At 36.3% G+C, this 24,118-nt stretch overlaps 1 protein-coding gene and 1 long non-coding RNA gene across 8 annotated transcripts in view; both read left to right on the top strand.

Moving 5' to 3' along the window:
* The first annotated feature begins 1,237 nt into the window (after positions 1–1,237).
* Positions 1,238–24,118, top strand: part of LOC103448735 (uncharacterized) — a 35,272-nt gene continuing 12,391 nt past the window's right edge. For 5 of the 7 annotated variants that reach the window (XM_070808787.1, XM_070808786.1, XM_070808785.1 and 2 more), the window contains exons 1-5: positions 1,238–1,573; positions 1,714–1,776; positions 4,606–4,689; positions 5,613–5,930; positions 6,113–6,193. In XM_070808787.1, coding sequence (XP_070664888.1) covers positions 1,456–1,573; positions 1,714–1,776; positions 4,606–4,689; positions 5,613–5,930; positions 6,113–6,193 — 664 coding nt within the window. In that variant the 5' untranslated portion in view covers positions 1,238–1,455. Of the gene's footprint in view, positions 1,574–1,713; positions 1,777–4,605; positions 4,690–5,612; positions 5,931–6,112; positions 6,212–6,598; positions 8,067–24,118 lie in introns of those variants that run through there. The other 2 variants (XM_008388005.4, XM_070808783.1) reach the window with 2 other exon arrangements.
* On the top strand, positions 8,114–10,420 carry LOC139189676 (uncharacterized). The gene is made up of 4 exons (XR_011573516.1): positions 8,114–8,254; positions 8,349–8,489; positions 8,746–8,828; positions 9,824–10,420. It is a non-coding gene; the product is annotated as an uncharacterized lncRNA (long non-coding RNA).

Here is a 24,118-nt window from a genome sequence, read left to right as displayed (position 1 = left end):
TGCCACGCACTTGGACAGTTTTTCTAAGTCCAGTGCATGCAATCGATGCTTCCAATCATGTCAGGGAAGCCTCGCATCTCACCCTTCCTCAGAAGCCTGCGCATGTCCCTTGGCGTGGGTATCTGGAGGTACTCATTGGTGTAGATGACTTCAATTGCAGAGCAAATCCGCATCAGGGACTTTAGAACATTTGTTCTTCCCATCCTCGCGATCTCATCCACTTGATCTGCGGATGCTCCATATGCAAGCATTCGCAAGGATGCCGTAATTTTTTACTCGGGAATAAGACCTAGAACATGAAAAACATCCTTTTTTTTTCACAAAGTATGGATCATGATTGCAAATAGCACTCATGATTTTGTCGAACAAATTTCGTTACATTCTAAAACAACGTCTAAAAACATGATCAGGGAATATGCTGTTGGGAATAAAATAATCTTCCAAGAGATCTTTACCTCGTCTTTCCCTTTTTCTATCGAGGTTTGTAGCACGTCTTGGTTTGACTATCTGACCCACAGCTTCCATGACACGACGGGAATGTGAGGCCCTATGCCTTCTATGGTGATCATCCTCATCCTCCTCCATAAAGAAAACCTCATCTCCACCTCCACCTTCTTCGAGATTGGCTAATTTTGCTTGTTGTGCCAACAACCTTTTCTGTTGCTCCTGCAACTGTTTATACACTCTCCTTGAAGAAGACATTATAATAAGAACTCAAGATTTGAAAATGATGAACAAGGATTCTGAGCTAAAAAGAAGGATTGAGCTTGGTGTGAGGATGGATGTAGGTATGTAGGGTTTATATGGACAAAAAAAGGAAGGATGAGGTTCTAGACAATGTCACGTGGCACTATGTGATTGGTTGAAAATCTTATCGAAATCTTGGCTAAATTATTGTAAACCGGAAGTGACACGTGGTGTGTCGGGATTGGTTGAAAATATTATTAGAAATCTATCCACAAAATAATACATTCGGATAATGACATGTGACATGACGTGATTGGTTGAAAATCTTATCTTGGCTAAATTATTGTAAAACGGAAGTAACACATAGCGATTGGTTGAAAATCTTAGTGGAAATCTATTCACAAAATAGTATATTCGGATAATGACACGTGGCGTAACGAGGTTGATTAAAAATCCTATCCGAAATTAAAACTTTTTTATTTTTTTAGAAAAATTTAAAAATATTTTAAATATGCTGGATGCCAAAGTATTTTGTAAAGATGGAGCATATTTTTCATTGAATGCCATTTTTTTAGGATGCAGATGCATTGGCGTTGGAGCTTGTTACTAAATGGGCGGGTGCTGGCACAAAGTTAGGGTTCGACTTGCCCTCAAGAACGACCTCCCTCGACCAAAAAGGAAAAAGAAAATAAAAACGTTACCTCCCAATTCCCAATTTCCCAATTCGATTCCTGCAGTCTCTTTCTCGATTTCACAGACAGAGATCCAATGGCGCCGGTGCCCAATACCCGTCCGGACGGGGACGATGAGGATCCGCGACCTATCAAACAACCACGGCTTGGAGAGGCAGAAGATTCCAAGGAGGAGAAACCTAAACCTGAACCTGGTATGTATGTATGATTTTGCTTTTTGTGTTTTTTTTGTGTGCCAGAAACTGGGGGTCGAAGAATAAATGTTTGGGCACGCTACCTCCCAATTCCCATCAAACCCTAAAATTCTTACAATCTCTTTATCGATTTTACACAGACGCAGATCCCAAGGCGCTGGATGATCAATCACCGCTTGTTGAGGTAGAAGATGAACCTGCTGGTATGCTTTTTGTGTTTTGACGAATTTCTTTTATTTTTTCATTTTGGTACCAGAATTTCTGATGTCAAACTTGTCCTTATTTTATATTGAGTTTATTCACCTTTTGGTTTATGTAATTGAATGAAATTCTCTGTGATATCGCAAGAGTATTTTTAATTGATATGGAAATAGTATTTAAGACGAATGTATTCTGAGGAGATTGGTGTAAAATCGAGTAAAATTCCCAACAAATTTTTGCTCATATTGTTGTAAATTTCTGTTTCTGGGAATTGATAGGTGTCTGGACTATCCTTGCGCGGTTCTTCTGGGAATGAATTTAGTTGCTTAAAAATTTTGTGTAATTTATTGAAGTAACTATTAATTTGTTGTTTGTCCAAAAGAAAAAAAAACTAGTAATTTGTCTATTTATGCAACCAGAAAGAAAGAGGCAATTGGGAACAATATCAAGTAACCAGTAACTTTGTACCTTTCCAAAGAGGCAAAGGGAATTAGAACAAAAGCCCATTACAGGCAGTAGATATAGCTGTTCTCTTGGTCTTCAGTTTCTGATAGCAGATTCTTAATTTGCTTTGGTACCCATTAAGACTGAATCTTTGGATATTTGCTGCTAATTAGATTCCCTTTGGACATGACCCATACTTATTAACTTGCGCAGACATTCTAGATATGTGCTCTATATAATCTCTAAAAAAAAAAAAAAATGCCAAAGTGTCTTTTAGTTTGTTTCGTGCATGATTGATGGTGCCTACCCCACATAGGGATAACATATATATCAAGAATCTAGTAATTTTTCGGCGGGATCGATCTTGAATATAGCTAGCTTCCCTGTTAATTTATATTTTTTAATCAATGATTCAAATTTGCTCGTATGAGTATATAAATGTTTAGATTCAGGAATGCTGTTTTGGCACACAAATATAACACCTTATTAACCATTGCTTTGAAAATAGTATTTAGGACGTATATTCTTTGAGGAAATTGGTATAAAAATTGTCGTGTGTTTCTGTTTCTGGGAGTTGATAGGCATCTAGACTATCTATCCTTGTGTACTTCTGAGAATGAATTTGGTTGCTTAAAAATTTTGTGTAATTTATTTAGTAACCAGTAATATGTCAATTGATGCGACCAGAAAAAATGAGGCAATAGGGAACAATATCAAGTACCTAGTAACTTATTACTTTTTAAAGGGAATTAGAAGAAAAGCCCATTATAGGCAGTAGATATGTTGTTCTCTTGGTCTTCAGTTTCTGGTTGCATCAATCCTTTGCTTGTGATGTTTTGGGGAGATATTGTTATCCTTGTGTTGTTTTCGAAAATGGATATTTAGTAACTAGTAATTTGTTGATATTCAGTAACTTGTTCATAAATATGTGCTTTCATCAATTTGCTGCAGCTAGCTTCTCCATTAACTTTATATGTTTCATTAACGATTCAAACTTGCTTTTAAGAGTTTAATGGTATATATGTAGTCAGATTCATGACTCGTACTTAATAACTTGTGCAGACATTCCTAGAAATGTGCTCTATTAAACAGACCAAAGGGTCTTTTTAGTTTGTTTCGTGCATGATTGATGATGCCTAACCCACATGGGGATAACATATATATCAAGTATCAAGTCATTTTTCGGCGGGATTGATCTTGAATATAGCTAGCTTCTCTATTAATTTATGTATTTTCATCAGCGATTCAAATTAGCTTGTATGAGTATATATATGTTTAGATTCAGGAATGCTGTTTTGACACACAAATGTAACACCTTATTAACCATTGATTTGAAAATAGTATTTAAGATGTATATACTTTGAGGAAATTGGTATAAAAATGGTCGTACGTTTCTGTTTCTGGGAATTGATAGGCGTCTAGACTGTCCTTGTGTACTTCTGAGAATGAATTTGGATGCTTAAAAATTGTGTAATTTATTGAGTAACCAGTAATATGTCAATTGATGTGACCAGAAAGTAATTTTTTACTGTTTAAAGGTAATTAGAACAAAAGCCCATTATAGGCAGTGGATATGTTGTTCTTTTGGTCTTCAGTTTCTGGATGCATCAATCGTTTCCTTGTGAAAATTTGCAGAGAGATTGTTATCCTTGTGTTGTTTCCAAGAATGGATATTTAGTAACTAGTAATAATATGTCGATATTCAGTAACTCGTTCATAAATGTCCTTCCATCAATTTGCTGCAGCTAGCCTCTCCATTAACTTTATATGTATCATCAACGATTCAAACTTGCTTTTATGAGTGTAGTGGTATATATATATAGTCAGATTCAGGCGGTTTTGACACATGCTAACCTTACACCCTTATAAACTGTTGTAAATTCTTAATTTGCTTTGGTACCCTTTGAGCCTGAATCTTTGGATATTTGCTGCTAATTAGTTTTCCTTCGGACAAGACTGATACTTAATAACTTGTGCGGACATTGCTTGAAATGTGCTTTATATAATCTGAACAAAAAAAACAGATCAAACGGTCTTTTAGTTTGGTTCGTGCATGATTGATGATGCATAACCCACATAGCATAATATATATCAAGTAACTAATCATTTTTCATTGCGATCGATCATGAATACGGCGAGCATCTCCGTTAATTTATATTTTTTGTTATCAACGATTGAAATTTGCTCGTATGAGTACATACTCGTTAAGATTCAATAATGCACTTTGACACAAAGATAACACCTTATTAACCATTTGATTAAAAAGAACCTTTTTTTTTTTTGTTGGTGGGGTGGGGGTGCCTTGCCTAATACCCAATTTCCCTCCACCACACAAGTTCACAACAACAAACCCTAAAATTTACACATTCTCTTACTCCCTTTTACAGACACAAATCCCGTGGCGCCGAATGATCAGGAACCGGTCCCAAATGAACAATCACCTCCTGGTGAGGCAGAAGATGATCCTGCTGGTACGTATGCTTTTTGTTGTGTTTTGACAAATTTCTTTATTTTTTTTTTTTCTGTTTTGGTACCAGAATTTCTGATGTTGAAACTTATCCTTTTTTTATTCAATTTTTGGTTTATGTAATTGAATGAAGTTCTCTGGGGTATCGCGACAGTAATTTCAGTTGATTTGAAAATAGTATTTAAGGCGTATATACCCTGAGGAAATTGGTACAAAAATCGAGTAAAATTCTCAACAAATTTTTGCTCGTTATTGTTGTACGTTTCTGTATCTGGGAATTGATAGGTGTGTAGACTATCCATGTGTAGTTCTGGGAAAGAATTTAGTTGCTTAAAGTTTTGTGTAATTTATTGAAGTAACTAGTAATTTGTCGATTGATGCGACCAGAAAGAACGAGGCAATAGGGAAAGATATCAAGTAACTAGGGAACTTTTTACCTTTCCGAAGGGAATTAGAAGAAGAGCCCATTATAGGCAGTAGATATGTTTTTCTCTAGGTCTTCAGTTTCTGGTTGCATCAATCGTTTGCTTGTGATGTTTTGGGGAGATATTGTTATCCTTGTGTTGGTTCCAAGAATGGATATTTAGTAACTAGTAATTTGTCGATATTCAGTAACTCGTTCATAAATATGTGCTTTCATCAATTTGCTGTAGCTAGCTTCTCCATTAACTTTATATGTTTCATTAACGATTCAAACTTGCTTTTAAGAGTGTAGTGGTATATATGTTGCCAGATTCAGGATTGAGGAATGCGGTTTTGAGTCTACACACATTAACATTACACCTTTATAATAAACCGTTGAAAATTCTTAATTTGCTTTGGTACCCGTTAAAACTGAATCTTTGGATATTTGCTGCTAAAATTTTTTAGGGTATTTTACTGAAGTAACTAGGAACTTTTTATTTTATTTTTTTGGTTTGGTTGCAGATTTTGTTGAAGAGCCCCTCCGCTGTTCAATTTGCATGGAGGAGGGTCACAGTTATATGAGCTGCCCATTGACGTGGTTTTGCCCACCAGAGACGGCTGTTAGCGATTTGGCTGAAATAGTCTGTTATTGCTGTTGTGAGCGGATAGACTCGGGCGTCCATTCTAATATACCTGCTAGAATGACAAGAGCACAGCTCATTCCCAGGTGGCCAAGATGCATGCCAGATGTAGACACAAAAGCCTTGGAGCTGGAGCTCCATACCAAACAACCACAGCTTGGAGAGGCCGAAGATGTGAAGGAGGAGAAACCTAAACCTGGTATGTATGTATGCTTTTGCTTTTTGTGTTTTTTTTTTTGTGTGCCGGAAACTGGGGGTTGAAGAATAAATGTTTAGGCACGCTACCTCCCAATTCCCAATTCCTAGTTTCCCACGACCACAAGTTCACTACAACAAACCCTAATATTCTTACAATCTCTTTCTCGATTTTACACAAGACAGATCCCATGGCGCTGGATGATGATCAAGCACTGCAGCCAACTAAACAATCACCGCTTGTTGAGGCAGAAGATGAACCTACTGGTACGGATTTTTCTTGTTGTAAGTTTCTATTTCTGGGGATTGTTAGCTGTCTAGACTATCCATGTGTAGTTCTTCTGGGAATGAATTTAGTTGCTTAAAAAATTATGTGTGATTTATTCAAGTAACAAGCAATTTATCAATTGATGCAACCAGAAAGAAAGAGGCAATAGGCAACGATATCAAGTAACTAGTAACTTTGTACCTTTCCCAAGGGAATTAAAACAAAAGCCCATTGTAGGCAGTAGAATTGCTGTTCTCTTGGTCTTCAGTTTCTGGTTGCAGATTGTTATTTTGCTTTGGTATCCGTTAAGACTGAATCTTTGCATATTTGCTGCTAAAATTTTTTAGGGTATTTTACTGAAGTAACTAGGAACTTTTTATTTTATTTTTTTGGTTTGGTTGCAGATTTTGTTGAAGAACCCCTCCGCTGTTCAATTTGCATGGAGGAGGGTCACAGTTATATGAGCTGCCCGTTGACGTGGTTTTGCCCACCAGAGACGGCTGTTAGCGATTTGGCTGAAATAGTCTGTTATTGCTGTTGTGAGCGGATAGACTCGGGCGTCCATTCTAATATACCTGCTAGAATGACAAGAGCACAGCTCATTCCCAGGTGGCCAAGATGCATGCCGGATGTAGACACAAAAGCCTTGGAGCTGGAGCTCCGTAGCAAACAACCACAGTATTATAGTGAGATGTGAAATGGTTTTTACATCTCTAAGCCTGAGTGGCTAGGATGCATGGCAGACCTTAACGGCCTTAATTTGATTTTCCAGATTCATAAACGTTTTTAGATACGGTCACAGTGCCGCTTTTATTTGTGGTTATGAAAATAAGTTGAGTTATTTTAAATGTTTGTCTTTTGATTTTCGTGTGCCTTCTTTCTAATAATCGTTTCAACGGCTCATGTTGTTTCAATTGTTGCTTCAGGTTCCAAAAATCTATGTTTCTTGATATTGCTATCATGTCCCCTTAGATATATCCTGTGAGTATACTAATGATTAAATTCTTAAAGGTGTGACAGAAGAAGCTTTGAAAGCACCAATCAAAGATCGTCCAACTTATTTTGTGCTCGGATCATCACGTAAGGTGGTGATTGAATTCATGTCCCAGAAATCTACTCTTTTTTTTTTTGCAAGGTATTTTTCGTTTGCGTTAATTAACTCTTTCATTTATATATTTAAGTTATCAAAATTTGTGTGTTTGTTTTGTGTTAATAAGATCATAAATTTTCATACAGAAAACATTATGATCTTATTAACACAAAACAACACACAAATTTTGATAACTTAACATATAAATCAAAAGATTAATTAACACAAAAGAAAAATACCTTCTAAAAATAGAGTAGATTTCTTGGGCGTGAACTCATCCACCACTTTACGTGATAATCCGAGCACAAAATAAGGTGGATGATCTTTGATTGGTGCCTTCAAAGCTTCTTTTTCTGTCACACCTTTAATAATTTGATCATTAGTATACTCTCGGGATATATCTAAGGGGACACGATAGCAATATCGAGAGACATAGATTTTTGGAACCTGAAACAACATGAGCCGTTGAAATGATTATCAAAAAGAAGGCACACGAAAATCAAAAGACAAACATTTAAAACAACTTAACTTATTTTCATAACCACAAATAAATGCGGCACTGTGACTGTATCTAAAAAAGTTATATGAATCTGGAAAATTATCTTAGGAGGTTGTATTGAATTAGGATTATATGAGACTTTAAAGGAGTTTGAAAATTCATGGGCATTCAATTAAGATTTTAATTGAATCAGTGAAATGCAGGTTGCATTCAATTAAGATGTATAAAGAGTCCTTCAAAATCTGGTGGTATTTAATCCAGATTTCTAGAGTGACTTTCTAAATCTGAGAGTACTCAAAAAGTCAGGGAATTTATTGGAATCAATAAATGGATTGATTTTGATGTATTCTAGAGTGTGAGGTATAAATATCAAGGCCCTCACAAATCAGACACCCTCCATATTTCAACCTCATTCCTCTTTCAAAGCCAGACTGCAGAATACAAATAGCCACTTCAGAAACCGTTCTCCAGGTAATACACACAATATGCTATGTGTTTTTCTCAATGATTCATTCTGAATATGAAAATTTTGATTACATAACTTTTTTTATATCTGCGATTTTAGAAAGCCCCGCCGCTGTATAATTTGCATGGAGGAGGGTCACGGTGTCGTATAGAGTGGCCAGGATGCATGGCATACCTTAACGGCCTTATTTTGCTTACGTTCTTCTCCTAACTATTTTGACTTGGAAGTGATTTTATTATCGTACGTTTGCTAAATGTTATGTGTATGTTGCGTCGTATAATATATGCTGCAGTTTTTTTTTTTTTTTTTTTTTGGCACATAGCATATATTGCATTGGAGAAAATTGTGGCAATGATCATTCAACTTTAACCCAATTGGGACAATGTTCTCACAACACTATTAATTTTTGCAACACTTTGCCAATGCCCCACCACCACACAAGTTCACAACAACAAACCCTAAAATTTATGCACTCTCTTACTACTCCCTTTTACAGACACAGATCCCGTGGCGTCGAATGATCGGGAACCGGTCCCAGCTAACAATCACCGCTTGGTGAGGCAGAAGATGAACCTGCTGGTGCGTATGCTTTTTGTTGTGTTTTGACGAATTTCTTTCTTTATTTATTATTTCGTTTTGGTAACAGAATTTCTGATATTGAAACTTATCCTTTTTTAATTCAATTTTTGGTTTATGTAATTGAATGAAGTTCTTTGGGATATCGCGAGAGTAATTTCAATTGATTTGAGAATAGTATTTAAGGCGCATATACCCCCTGAGGAAATTGGTACAAAAATCAAGTAAAATTCTCAACAATTTTTTGCTCATTATTGTTGTAGTTTCTGTATCTGGGAATTGATAGGTGTGTAGACTATCCATGTGTAGTTCTGGGAAAGAATTTAGTTGCCTAAAATTTTGTGTAATCTATTGAAGTAACTAGTAAAGAGGTCGCACTTGGTGCGATGGCAAGTACATTAGCCCATGAGCGGTAGGTCTCGGGTTCGAGACTTGGGAGCAGTCTCTCCATAAATAGGGGTAAGGCTAGCCAACATTCACCTATCCCAGACCCTGCGTAAAGCGGGAGCCTTGTGCACTAGGTACGACCTATTGAAGTAACTAGTAATTTGTCGATTGATGCGACCAGAAAGAACGAGGCAATAGGGAAAGATATAAAGTGACTAGGAACTTTTTACCTTTCCGAAGGGAAATAGAAGAAAAGCCCATTATAGGCAGTAGATATGTTGTTCTCTTGGTCTTCAGTTTCTGGTTGCATCAATTGTTTTCTTGTGATGTTTTGGGGAGATATTATTATCCATGTGTTGCTTCCGAGAATGGACATTTGGTAACTAGTAATTTGTCGATATTCAGTAACTCGTTCATAAATATGTGCTTTCAGCAATGTGCTGCAGCTAGCTTCTCCATTAACTTCATATGTTTCATTAACGATTCAAACTTGCTTTTAAGAATGTAGTGGTATATATGTAGTCAGATTCAGGATTGAGGAACGCGGTTTTTAGTGTAATTTATTGAAGTAACTAGTAACTTTTTTTTTTATTTTTTTGGTTTGGTTGCAGATTTTGTTGAAGAGTCCCTCCGCTGTTTTTGCATGGAGGCGGGTCACGGTGTTATGAGCTGCCCGTTGCCGTCCTTTTACCCACCAGAGACGGTTGTTAGTGATTTGGCTGAAATAGTCTTTTGTTGCTGTTGTGAGCGAATAGACTCGGGCGTCCAGCTCATTCCCAGGTGGCCAAGAGCACAGCTCATTCCCATGTGGCCAAGATGCATACCAGATTGTTTTCAGGTTTTCAGACCATGTCATGTTTCAAATTTCTTCGTCATTGTTTTTCTCTTCTTGTTGTCTTTTTTTTTTGCTGGACCTTCGTTTTTCTTTTCTTTTATTCATCAATGTTTCTAAAAAAAATTGGCATTCAGTTTTTGCAGCATTCAATTTTCTGCAATGTTTGATGTTATTGTTGTTTCTTTGTACTGAATTTGTTGTTATTTGGTTATGTATTTATTTTTTTAATGCTGCAGACGATGATGATCAAAGCGGCATCACTGTTGTTGTCTATATATACAAAAACAAGTACTACTTTGTGTCGGACTCTAGGATATCAACTGTTGGTTTTGATGAAGATAAAAAGATTTAAGACTTTTGTGTTTTTACTAAATGATCTTTCTTTTCTTTTGCTATTAATTAATAATATGTTTCATCGTGTTACGTTAGATTCCGATGTGTACGACAAATTCACCAAATTTGGAATTGATGTTTACGCGATATTGTTTGGTGCCAAAAATGTCATCAAGAAATTCTTTCGTGAATTAGTCACTTGAAAGTCAAAATGATCCTTTTTCTGTAAAGGAACTTGCTACAACTGCTTCCGACAATCTAATATGATATGGGAATGGCAAGACGGGTCAAATTGGATCAGATTTGACCCTTAACGGCCTTATTTTGCCTACTTTCTTCTCCTAACTATTTTGACTTGGAAGTGATTTTATTCTCCCAAGTTTGCTAAACGTTATGTGTATGTTACATAATTTTCACCAGCAGTATAATATACACCGCAGTTTTTTGGCACCTAACATATGTTGCATTAGAGAAAAATGTGGTAATGATTTCTCAACTTTAACTCAATCGAGACAATGTTCTCACAACACTATTAATTTTTGCAGCATTTTGCCAATGTCTCACAAGATGACGAGGTAGAGTTGGGGAGGATTAGAATGAGGAGCCACGAATTTGTGGAAAAAAATATAAAATCAAACTGGTTCCTCATAAAACGGGTCATGGATTTCAAGCAGGTTTCATGTTTTAAGTTGGCAAAATTTTCGAAGTCGTTGGATTTTATTTATATATAGTCGGGGGTGTGGTTTAGGATTTCTTCTTCTTGTTTTTGTTTGGTTGGTAAGGGGAGCAAGATTTAACCGGTAAACAAGTGTATTTTCTCACATATTACACACACAAACACCCTGATGGCCAAGCCTTCAGGGCACAAATCTTTTATTTTTGGCCGTTGGATCTTTTACTCCACATGATCCAACCATTCATTTAATTGGTGTATGCTCTAGAAATTTCGGATAACTAACGCGTTTAAGAACGCTACCTCCCAATTTCCAAATCCTAGTAGCGATCTATGCCAATTATACAAGAATAGAACATTTTACCATAACATTGTGATATATGTTGTGGCCATTTTCTAAAGGGTTGAGAGATGGTGCAGCAAGTGAAAGCGTGGATAGAAATCGTAGAATGTTTAAGATTGTGTGATTCTCACATGTCAATACTTTTACTAAGGGTAATGCTAGAGAGACTAAATTTATAGACAAAAAATTTGCAAACTAAATGATGTGTCACCAATATGAATGAGCACGTCTATCAACGTTTAAGTAATCAACTTCCATATCATTTAGTTTACAAAATTTTATCTACAAATTTAGTCACCCTAACATTAATCCTTTTTATTAATAGTAATCTAAGAGGAAGGAATAACTTATCCTCCAAGTACTTACAATTCTAATAGTAAAGAATCACTAAAATAAGGTAATCTAAAACTCAATCTAATAACTAGGATTTACACCATCACTATAATAATGAGCACATGCATACATAGAATTGTAATTTCTTGGAGGACAAGTCTTTCCTATTAGAATTGTAATTTCTTAGATGATAAGTCACTCCTTCCTCTTAGATTACAATTAATAAATGGGGGCATAAAGAGAATCACACTATCTTAAGCATTCTACAATTTCTCTCCACGCTCTCACTTTGTATAAGTGGGCATAGATTACCGCTATTCCCCTTACCATGGAATCTTGGAGTTAAATGCTTCACCAAAAAAGCGTAATTCTAAAAATCAATTACGGGATTTTGCTAGCTCTTCTTGCCACAAGGCCTTTTCTTTGTAATTGTTATTTTCGTCTTGGAAAAAAAAAACAAAAGATATATCTTGATTTTGATTGCTTGAGATGTAAGGAAACAAAAAGAGTGTTTTTTTTTATTTTTTTTTATTTTTTTTATTTTTATAACCAAGTTTTGTCTCCACAAACTCATCCACTTCTCTGTTCAAACTTTGAAGATATTCTAACTGAGTTTTGAATGCTGGTTTGCAAGAACATGAGCAACTCTCTCTTCTTTTCTTTCTCTGAACAGGCATAAGCATCCACAAAGTAAGAAATCGTACCATCTACAGTGAAATCTCCAACTCTCTCCAAATTTTCCCTCTAAATTTTATGGCCGTAAAATAAATAATTTTTTTTCTTTAAGAATCACTAAGAGCATCTCTAATGTGTCAAAAGATAAAGTTGCTAAGTTTATCCAAGCCCAAAACGAGGTCGTTTTGGACCGTTGGGAAAAGAAATAAATGAAACGCACGTTTTGTTTTGAGACTTGATATTAGATCTCCACCATTAATCCTCTCTCTATCTAGTCTCTCCCTTGAACTCAAACGCTCGAATAAGCACCCCACTTATGAAAGAGATTTTTTTTTTTTTTTCATTTAACCTTATAATTGGTGGTTGAGATTGGTATTAAACATTTGGCTTTATTTATCTGAAGACCCCCCCCCCCCAAAATCTATGAAACTCATTCAGCTCTCGGTGGATGGGCAATGCATTTTGTAGAGTTATCCTTCACGATTGATTATCTGAAATGTAGAATTTATGAAATCTTTTCAATTTTTAAAAAAGGTCATATGGAGATGTTTTCTAATTTCTACTCACATTTCAAAAAAAACTGGAACATCCGAGGGTCTTGAAGTTGACATCTTAAGGGACGGAGACACCTATACCCTTTTGGTGTAAGTCAATAAATTAAGTTAGTGTCGAATGCTGCTGTTTGTGGCTAGAATTTCCGTTGGGGATGTTTCCTAGCCGACGAGCGCACAGCTCCCCAAGAGGTTGGCGCCGGTCGATGCTTTCTGTCGGGCTTCTGCTTCACTGGCGGGCTTGTCGAGCAAGGCTGAAAGAGAATGACAGAGTTAACTTTGAAAGACGCATTTGTGGGGCCTTAGGTATAGGCATTGAGGCTCACAATCAAGATTAACTTTTAAATGCTCAAGCGTGCCACTGCCATCTTCAGCATGGCAGATGTAAAACGGATGTTGAGTTTTAGTTGTATATATACCCGAGAGGCTGTTTTAGTTATGAAAGGTGCTTTTGTAGGGCCTTAGGTGTAGGCCTTGAGGCTTCCAATCAGGAACTAACCCACTTGAATATATAATGTTTGTTTCATTGATTACATAAGTATTATGACTATTATACTTCTAATTACCCGAGCCCGAAAAGCAGAAAGAATCCAAATAGGTGCCTTTGTAGGGCCTTAGGTGTAGGCCTTGAGGCTTCCCATCAGAATTCCTTCTATGCTCAAACGTTCTACGATAATCATAATATAATAGAAATAATACTAAGGGATAGGTCGATTACCTGCGCCCCAAGTAACTTCGGACTTCTTGTTTATCAAAGACTGTCGTGGATGTGTTAAGTCCACATAAAGTTCTTTTTTATGCCTTGAGACCAAGGACTTTTAAATGATCAATCTTACATGTCCAAGGGCTTAGAACTTAGATCTGATTTAATCTGTGAAGACATATTTAAATCAGATTCAAGAACTGAGGAGCCTTTTTAATCATCAACTTGCCAGAAATAAGTTGGATACAACTGGAAGTATACAACATATTGCTAGACTACTGAATGAAAAGACAAAAACAAAGAGGGTCGGGCAAGGTTTCACCTTGTCGGGCAAGGCTGATCGTCTTGCAACTTCCTATCTTTGTGGTTTATCAAGGGGTTTGTGAGCTTAGAAAGAGGGGTAGGGAGATGGGTTTACAAAAGGAAATCGATACTACAACAAGTTTTAGACAAGGTAGTAGAGCTATTACAAAGGCTTTGGGTGAGGGTTGATCCCGAAAGGGATGAAGGCTTGGGCTGACTACAGCTTCGTTGAAGGCAAATCTGGTTTAAGCAGAGTTTGTGCTTGTATTTGTTTGTTTGATTGAGTGTCCATAATCCTTGTGTTTGGGCTCCTTTAAATAGAGATTTGGAGGAAACCCCCTGCTGAAGACATTGCATCTGCCTGAAAGAAACTTGGGCAGTTTGTATTTCACTTGCCAATTTGCATGGAGAAATAATATCAAAAGGGGAACTTGCATTTCCATCACATGCTTTCATCACATATCTTCCCACTTGTAATAAACTAACATTTAAAAGAAGCAAGTTGGCTTCTTTCACATGTTCTCTACATCCACATCCGTATGTTGCCTTCCAACCCATTTAGCCCCAGTTTGGGGTTGAGGTGATTTTAAAAAAAGCTCATATGAAAAAAAGCTGGGAGTGTTTTTGGTGTTTGGTAAACTTAAAAAAAATGGCTTATTTTGGAAGCTGCTGTGAGAATAAGCTGAAATCAAAGGAAAAAGCTGAAGCTGCAATTTGTAGCTTTGGAAAACTGGCTTTTTTTCAAAGCACACAGAACTACAGTGCTCCTTTAATGAAAAGACCCACTATCAGACTGCTTTTTTTTCCAAAAGCACTTTTACAAAAAAGTTTACCAAACACTCTGTTGATTTATTTCACAGCCGCTTATTTTCTCAGCACAGCCGCTTATTCTCACAGCAGCTTTTTTTTAAAGCACAGCAATACCAAACCAGCCCTTACAAGCATGCAATTTGTTGATTAAATAAAGGCTTGACAAACCTCCACCACCCAAACAAATGGGAGAAACAATATTATAGTGTCAAACCCCTCCACTTGATAGCTAAATATCTTCAAAGTTAGTCTTCTTGCTCATTAATCCTCCAAATACCATATTTTACCCAAATTGCCCAAATAAGTAAAAATGGGTACATTTTAGGTGCAAACAGCTGCATGTATGGTTCATCGTGTTTCATGTGTTTATTATCCAAATGTATTCATATGTTTGTTATTCAAGTCTTGGTCTTGTAGCAAATCAATCTTTCAACTTGTATGCCTTTCTCCATTTGGTCAATACTCTCTAGTCAATGAAGCCTGTTGAGAATAACATGTTTGGTTTTCTATGGTAGTCAAATGGAAAAATGATTTCTTTTGGTTTTGTTGTGTATTTCTTGCGTCTCTTGTTGTATGAACACTTTCTTTTTCGTTAAGTTTTTTTTATTGGGACCTTTTAATTAACCTTTGAAATTTCGCTCCTCCCATCGACAATTCATGGCTTTACCACTGAACCGAGCCTTTCTTTACCAATTCAGTTAACTGCAAGTATAATTTCAAAATTAGCAAACAAAAAACACTGACGTTAAATGTACAATACGGATAACCATTAATTATTTGTTTCATTGGCACCAAAAATAGAAGAGTATTATTGGTTAGGCTTCTGAATCATGGGAGCCTTAACTGGCTTATAAAAACGCTTATTTCAAAAGATAAAATATTAAAATTTCCGTAAAAAAGAACAAAATTGGCATCTCACTATCCACAATAGGTCGAAAAATCCTTAGAATATGCTTTAGCTTCTTGTTTACCTGAAAACACACATTCATTGTTCAAAATATCATGATAAAAGGGATGTGCTATCCACACACCCCATTTTACTTCTCACACACTTCTTGATAATTTCTATCCGTTGATCTTCTTCAATTCATCTGATCCAACAGTTGAAAATTAAAAAGATGTGTGAGAAGTAAAATGAGATGTGTGGATATCACACCTCTAATAAAATGGTTCGTCCTTGAATCAATAAGAACTCCCTTTGTTTTATGCTTAGTACAGATAATTAACTCACAATATTAGATCTCAATTTATTTCAAACTTTTCTGCATTTTCTACTATTTTAAGATCCATTTAGACAATCTTTTAGACCCTTAGTTTGTTTGCTTTGACTAAAATAAAAAACAGCAGATCCGCTTGTTGTTTAGTAACTTGATAAGTCAGCTGCAAAGAAAACGAGTAGAATGCAAATATGAATCAGAGAAAAAAATAAATACAGCAACTATAGAATTGATTATATAAAAGAAGAAATACATACTTATTGTGAGGTTATCACAGCTAGCCACTTGGACCTACTCTTTCTGCTAACAAAAACCAGAGTTGGATATTGGGATGTGTATATATATAGCAAGTAAAATTACAACACCAAACTGATAACATAATACGCATTAATTTAACTTCAATCAATAAAAATTCATCCCTTCAATAGACGAGTATTGGGAAGACGAAGGACCTCTTCAATATTTGCATATGCTTTAACTTTAAGTAATAAAAATTCATAATGATAACTAATTTTATGACAAGAGGACCCGGTGAAGCAATTGTGGTAGACGCCTCTGAGATTTGCACAGGGAGAAGCGAAAGAAAAAGAAGAAGAAGATGGAGAGAGGGTGGTCAATAGCTTACCTGGCATTTGAGAGCGACATGAGGCAAGTTCGAGAGGGACGGAAGATAGGTTCAATTTCATCATAGGAAGGTTCTTTTCCCCTAGTTTTCGAGATTGCAAGCATGCTGTCAAAAGCCATCAAGCAACTTTTAGGACACTCATTTTATCCTTGATTTAAGAAAGGAAAAAGCCTCTTGAAAAATCTTCATTAGCAGTACAAAAATCAAAGTTTAGTCAAACAAAAAAGAAGCCTTAACTAAAGAAGAGGGACAAAAAGTAAACAAATAACAAACCTCATAGGCAGCAAGGAATTGTATACTCTGCAATACAGCATGCTTCAAATTTGAAGTGCTTAAACTATAGGCCATATGATGATTAGAAAGAATTCAAGTATTCATAGAATTCAAGTGCTCATAGAGTTCAAGTGCTCATATAAACTCAGAGATAATTACATCTTAAGATGTCTACAAACTATTTATTTTCTCGGTACGTATAGAAGTTTTTATGCGGAAATTCTCACAGAATTTGCCTGCTTATGGTGGTTATAGGGTGGCTATTTGCATAACAAAGTCAGGTGCTAAGACCCCAACAGAACGAGGGCCAAAGGGCTAAAGCAAACCGATGAATTTTATCTAGCTAGCTTTATGGTTAAAGCACAGGACTAGATGTACCCCGGTAATTGAAGAGCCGCCTTTCTCTTTCTTTTAGTTCCGACAGCTCTAGAACAGGGTCTTGGGTTTAATTCGAGGTGGTTGGTAGTTATGACAAATCTAGATTGAGCCTCTGTTCCTTTTTGGTGTCTCAAAATTACATACATAAAGGTGTCCGTCATGGCTAAACAGAAAAAGGAGAGAGAGTGCTTCTATCATCACATCATTAGCGAGCCCTTTGGCCCTCCAAGATATTAATATTTTAATAAACAGTACATGACCATATTTGCCTCCATCTCCAAATAAGGGCCAAAGGGTCATATGGCTCGTTTTAGCTATGTCACAAAAAACTGTCTCCAACCGAGGGCCAAAGGGTCATAGGGCCAAACATAATTCATTATTTAAATTTAAAAACTACAACAACTTAAATTTGAAAACTACAACAACTTAAATTGGAAAACTACAACTTATGTTTAAAAACAACTTAAATTTAAAAACTACAAATTAAATTTAAATGTTGTTTCATGTTACTTAATTTAATTTAATGTTGTATAATGACTTAGGAAGTTATAGGAAAAAAATAGAATTTAAAAAATATATGAAACAAATTTTGTAAAATAGAAGTAATAGGAAAAAAATAAAATTTAAAAAAAATATGAAACAAATTTTGTAAAATAGAAGTTATAGGAAAAAAAATAGAATTTACAAAAAAATATGAAACGAATTTTGTAAAATAGAAGTTAAAGGAAGTTATAGAAAAAAAAATAGAATTTAAAGGAAAAAGATTTTGTAAAAAAAAATGTAAAAAAAATTCAAAAATAACGGCTAGCTAACGTCAGCTAGCCGTTGGATTAAAAAATTTGTTTAAGAATTCTTGTCGGATATAACCGACAGGATTAACAACAATGATGTCAATTAAATTTCTACTTCTCTGGCGTCAATGGCGAAGGTCTGCAATTAGGGAGTCTGGACTAGGTGCAGTGTGATTAAAGTGACTGCTGTGTGTTTCAGACGCACAACATTTTTTGTAAAAAAAAAAAAAATGGCTTTTTTGTTTACAATTTTGGATTTTAATTTGGTTTTGAAAGTGGTAATATTGCAGAATTTTTTGCCTATTTTGCTTCGAATTTTGCGGGATTTGGATTTGGAAATGGTAGATGAAAGGGGTGAAGCAGGGCATAGTTTATATATGGGACCTAGGTTCCGAATCTTGCAAGGGATAAGTAAATGGGAGGGGCAAAACGAGGAGGGACGAAGCAGGGAGGAGTTGGCTTAGCAGTCCGGCTGATTTTGGGGGGTCTCGCTAAGACCCTTTAGCCAAGTGCTTAGTCCTATTTAGTCGGGACGAGTCTTATTAAAGCTTGTCCCGGTTTGTATCAAACACAGGACTAGACTACCACTTAGTCCAATCTAATCTACTGAATGCTAGTGAGTGCAAACAAACGCACCCTAAAACCCCAAAGTGACAACCATAAAAAAAACTAAAAAAAAATTAAAAAAAAAATTGTTTCCAGTCATTGTGTATCAAATTATTACAATTAAACTCACATTCTAATTCAACAAAAATTCAACAATTTCACCCCAAATTAGACCAATAGAAAGAGAAACAGAGGAAACCCCAAAGGGCTAAATTTTGTAACAACACAACAACAGACATCTTTAGAGCTATTCATCTATAAAGATTTCAAAGCTTACCCAAGATGTTGTGGTGAAAGTGGAGGGGAAAGGGGAGACGGCTAGATTGAATTAAGGAGTTTTAATAAAACACTCCTGGTATTGTTCACTTTTAACGAAAAACCACATTTTTACCTTTAACTGGCACTATTCACTATACATTTAAAAATGGCTTTTCATTAAAAGAGAAGTTTTTTTGGACTTTTCGTTAGTTTTCCTTTGAATTAATGGTCACGGTGAAGAGGAAGCCGGCGTTGAACCTGCGACTTCCCTTCGACTTGCTGCTTCAATAAAATTCAATCGATCGTTCGTTGGGGTTGAAAGGGATGCGACGGAATAAACCAAAAATTGAGATGCGATGAAATAACAGAACCAAAACCTCTATTTCTCAGACAGTGGCAAAATTAAATTAAAAGAAACTAAGTAGGTGTACAACAGGAAGAACACTGTGTTTATGAACAGTGTTTCAACTTGTTTTCAGTTTTAGTATAGATTAAATTTAGTGTAAATTATACAAAACTACCTTAATTATGGGTCAAACCACAATCTCATACATCATATTTTAAACATTGCAATGTCATACCTCAACTTATGAATTCGTTACAATGTCAAATCTCCGTTAAATATTTTGTCAATTTCGCTATTAAATGATGACATGGCAGCTGCAAAATCCACTCTTCACCAACTGTATTAATTTTTTATTTAACAATTAAAATTTATTAATAAACCCTATCTCTCTCCTCATGTCTCTCTCCCTCTTCCCTCCCTCACCTACTCCGTCGTCGGCTTCCCAAATCTGACCACGTGTTCCATCCATATTGCCTCGAATCTCATCACTTATCATAGAAACCCCACCATAATTCAATCTCTAGCCCCATTTCCTCTCTCTCTCTCTGTGCTCTCAACCCCGTCATCGACGGAAGCCATTTTTTTGTCTGTACAAAAACCTAAATCCCTCGCCCACTGTCTTTCTCTTTTCTCCCACCACGCTCTATCTCTCTTTCTCTCTTTCTCTCTTTCTCTCTTTCTTTCTTTCTTTCTCTCTCTCTCTCTCTCTCCACATTCCCCCTATCCTAGAATTTCAAACAGTAATCAAACCAAATGACATTGCATACCAACTATTCAATTGGTCTATACACCATCCACAATTTACCATATCATAGATGGCATCGATGGTGTCACTGTTAATCGAATACCCGATCTGGAAAGTCGACACTAAAAGACTTTGCACCATGTTCTTCGAAATAGCAGCCTGTATCGTGATAAATGGCATCACAGTTGAGCGAGGAATCAGAGGCAGGGTTGCAACATAAAACTTGGGTGGAGCAGTGGTCACTAGAGTGGAATCGGCATCATTGGGTTTCCTATTCTTGACAATTCTGACAGCTACCTCCACGTCAGCAGGCAAAATTCGGCACATGGGTCGATGCCCACTATGGTCTCTGTTGGTCTTGAGGAATTTCCGATGGGGACGTTTCCTGGCCGACGAGCACACAGCTCCCCGAGAGGTTGGCGCTGGTTGATATTGTTTGTCGAGCTTCTGCTTATTGGCGGGCTGTAAGAGAAGGACAAAGTTAATTCTGAAAGGTGCCTTTGTGGGGCCTTAGGTGTATGCCTTGAGGCTTCCAATCAAAACTAACTTTAGGTGTTCAGGCATGCCACTGTCATCTTTAGCATGATAGATGTAAAACAGATGTTTAGTTTTGATTGTATATGCCTGAGAGACCGAGTTAGCTATGAAATGTGCCTTTGTAGGGTATTAGGTGTAGGCCTTGAGGCTTCACATCAAAACTAACCAAGTACTCGAACATATAGTGGTTGTTTCATTGTTGCAGAAGTTTTACAACCGTTACCCTTTAATCGTCCGAGCCCGGAAAGCAGAACGAACCTAGATGGGTGCCTTTGTAAGGCTTTAGGTATAGACCTTGAGGCTTCCCATCAGAGTTAATTCTATACTCAAACGTTCTATGACAATCATAATATAACAGAAGTAAAATTGAGAAATAGGCTGATTACTTGCACCCCAAGTAACTTCGAACTTCTTGTTATCAAGGAATGTCGCGGATGAGTTAAGTCCACATAAAGTTCTTTTTTCTACCTTGAGACCAATGATTTTTAATTAATCAATCTTGTATGCCCGAAGGGTTAGAACTTATAAGTATTTTAATCACAAACTTGCTAGAAATAACTTGGATGCAGATGGAAGTATACATCATATTACTAGATTTATGAATGAAAAGACAAAACAAAGAGGGTTAGGCAAGGTTTTCACCTTGTCGGGCAAGGCTAATTGTCTTGCAACTTCCTCCCTTTGTGATTTACAAAGGATTTGAGTGCTAGAATGAGAGATTGGGGGACGAGGGAATCGATACTAGAACAAGTTTTAGATAGGGTAGTAGAGCTTTTACAAAGGCTTTTTGGTGAAGGTTGATTCCGAAAGGGATGAAGGCTTGATGCTGACTACAGCTTCGTATGCAAATCTGGCTTGAGCAGAGTTTATGTAGTTGTTTGTTTGATTGAGTGTCCTTATCTCTGATTTCTCTTTCTCTTTTTATAGATGATTTGGCATGGCTGCCTGCAGCATTAATCTTACCCGAATACAGCTGAAGGGTAGTGACTCATCAGCTTTTTACTTGTACTGCCATTATAAAGTACTTTTGGGCTGATTAGCTGGCTAGTCTATACCACTTGGCCTCTAGGTAGGTGAGCAAGTGGCTTAAAGGATCTGCACTTAGTCGGGAAAATGTCTTCTTCCTTCTTCTAGGCTTCGGCTTCCTTCATTTTGGACCTCCTTTTGGGCTAACCCCCTTTTTAGCCAAAAGTTCAAGTTTTAACCCAAACAGTCTCGCCTTCCCCAATGAAGATGACAGTGATGATGCTGCTGTAGAAGGTCTCGACGTCCATGTTAGCCTTGGTGGACCTGATGGTAGAGTAGACGAGGGAAAGAAGAAAGGGAGAGACGCGAGGAGAAAGATAGGAAAAATTCCTTAGATGGCCTAAGGATTTTGAATTCCAATTTTTCTCCTTGCACATCTAGCACACAACCTTGAGGCTAAGCCAACACCGGGTGAACAAGTCACAAATCCTTTATTTTTGGCCGTTGGATCTTTTAATCCACATAATCTAACCGTTCATTTAATTGGCGAATGCCCTAGAAAATTTCGAATATCTCGCGTGTTTAAGAGCACTTCCAGTGTAGAATGCTCTCCCAGAACAGTTGCCTATTCAATCCCTTCCAATGAATAGTAATTCTCTTTAATGAACAGTAATTACATTTTATATATCTACATCTAAACTGAATAGTCATAATAATATGTAATAAAATATTTGTATTTTTTATTATAAAATAATAAAAAATAATTTTATTTGTAATTTCAGATAATATTTTTAATCGGTCTCGTTTCGTCATGTGTCATTATCAGAAACGATAACTTTTTATAATAGATTTCGATAATATTTTTATCCAATACCATTACGCCACATGTCGTTAGCTTTTTAAAATTGTTGATGATAGATTTCTGATAAGATTTTTAACCAATCTCATCATGCTACGTGTCACAATCTGTTTAGAATCCTTGAGGATAGATTTCGAGCAGATTTTTAACGAATGAGGGCATGCCACACGAAATTATCTACAATCTAATCTTTTTTTTCCCTCTATATAATTCATATCTATCCTAAAGAAATCACACAGCAAAATCAAAATTTCTATGTTATCCATAGTTTCTGCTTCCTCACAATGTTGATGTTGTGGGAAGTCGATGAGCAAGAAATAGAAAGAAAAAAAAAACGCTGCCTCCCAATTATTTCCCATTTCGGTTCCTGCATCTCTTCTCGATTTCACAGACAGAGATCCAATGGCGCCGGTGCCCAATACCCGTCCGGACGGGGACGATGAGGATCCGCGACCTACCAAACAACCACGGCTTGGAGAGGCAGAAGATTCCAAGGAGGAGAAACCTAAACCTGAACCTGGTATGTATGTATGATTTTGCTTTTTGTTTTTTTTTCTTGTGTGCCAGAAACTGGGGGTCGAAGAATAAATGTTTAGGCACGCTACCTCCCAATTCCCAGTTTCCCACCGCCACAAGTTCACTACAACAAACCCTAAAATTCTTACATTCTCTTTCTCGATTTGACACAGACACAGATCCCAATCACCGCATTCAACTAAACAATCATCGCTTTTTGAGGCAGAAGATGAAACTGCTGGTACGTATGCTTTTTGTGTTTTGACGAATTTCTTTTATTTTTTCATTTTGGTACCAGAATTTCTGATGTCGAAACTTTTCCTTATTTTATATTGAGTTTATTCACCTTTTGGTTTATGTAATTGAATGAAATTCTATGTGATATCGCCAGAGTATTTTTAATTGATTTGAAAATAGTATTTAAGACGTATATATTATGAGGAGATTGTTATAAAATCGAGTAAAATTCTCAAAAAAAATTTGCTCATAATTGTTGTATTTCTGTTTCTGGGAATTGATAGGTGTCTAGACTATCCTTGTGCTGTTCTTCTGGGAATGAATTTAGTTGCTTAAAAATTCTGTGTAATTTATTGAAGTAACTAGTAATTTGTAGTTTGTCCAAAAAAAAAAAAAAAAACTAGTAATTTGTCGATTGATGCAACCAGAAGGAAGAGGCAATTGGGAACGATATGAAGTAACTAGTAACTTTGTACCTTTCCAAAGGGAATTAGAACAAAAGCCTATTACAAGCAGTAGATATAGCTGTTCTCTTGGTCTTCAGTTTCTGATTGCAGATTCTTAATTTGCTTTGGTACCCGTTAAGACTGGTATATGGATAGACAGATTCAGGATGGACGAATGCGGTTCTGACACACTAACTTAACACCTTATAAACTTTTGAAAATTCTTAATTTGCTTTGGTACCTGTTAAGATTGAATCTTTGGATATTTGCTGCTAATTAGATTCCCTTCGGACATGACCCATACTTATTAACTTGCGCAGACATTCCTAGATATGTGCTCTATATAATCTCTAAACAAAAAAAAAATAAGGCCAAAGTGTCTTTTAATTTGTTTCGTGCATGATTGATGGTGCCTACCCCACATAGGGATAACATATATATCAAGAATCTAGTCATTTTTCGACAAGGTCAATCTTGAATATAGCTAGCTTCCCTGTTAATTTATATTTTTTAATAAACGATTCAAATTTGCTCATATGAGTATATG

The sequence above is a fragment of the Malus domestica genome, chromosome 11 (assembly GCF_042453785.1).
Source record: "Malus domestica chromosome 11, GDT2T_hap1".
In the NCBI taxonomy this organism is placed as follows: Eukaryota; Viridiplantae; Streptophyta; class Magnoliopsida; order Rosales; family Rosaceae; genus Malus; species Malus domestica.
This window is presented reverse-complemented; position numbering and strand designations above follow the sequence as displayed.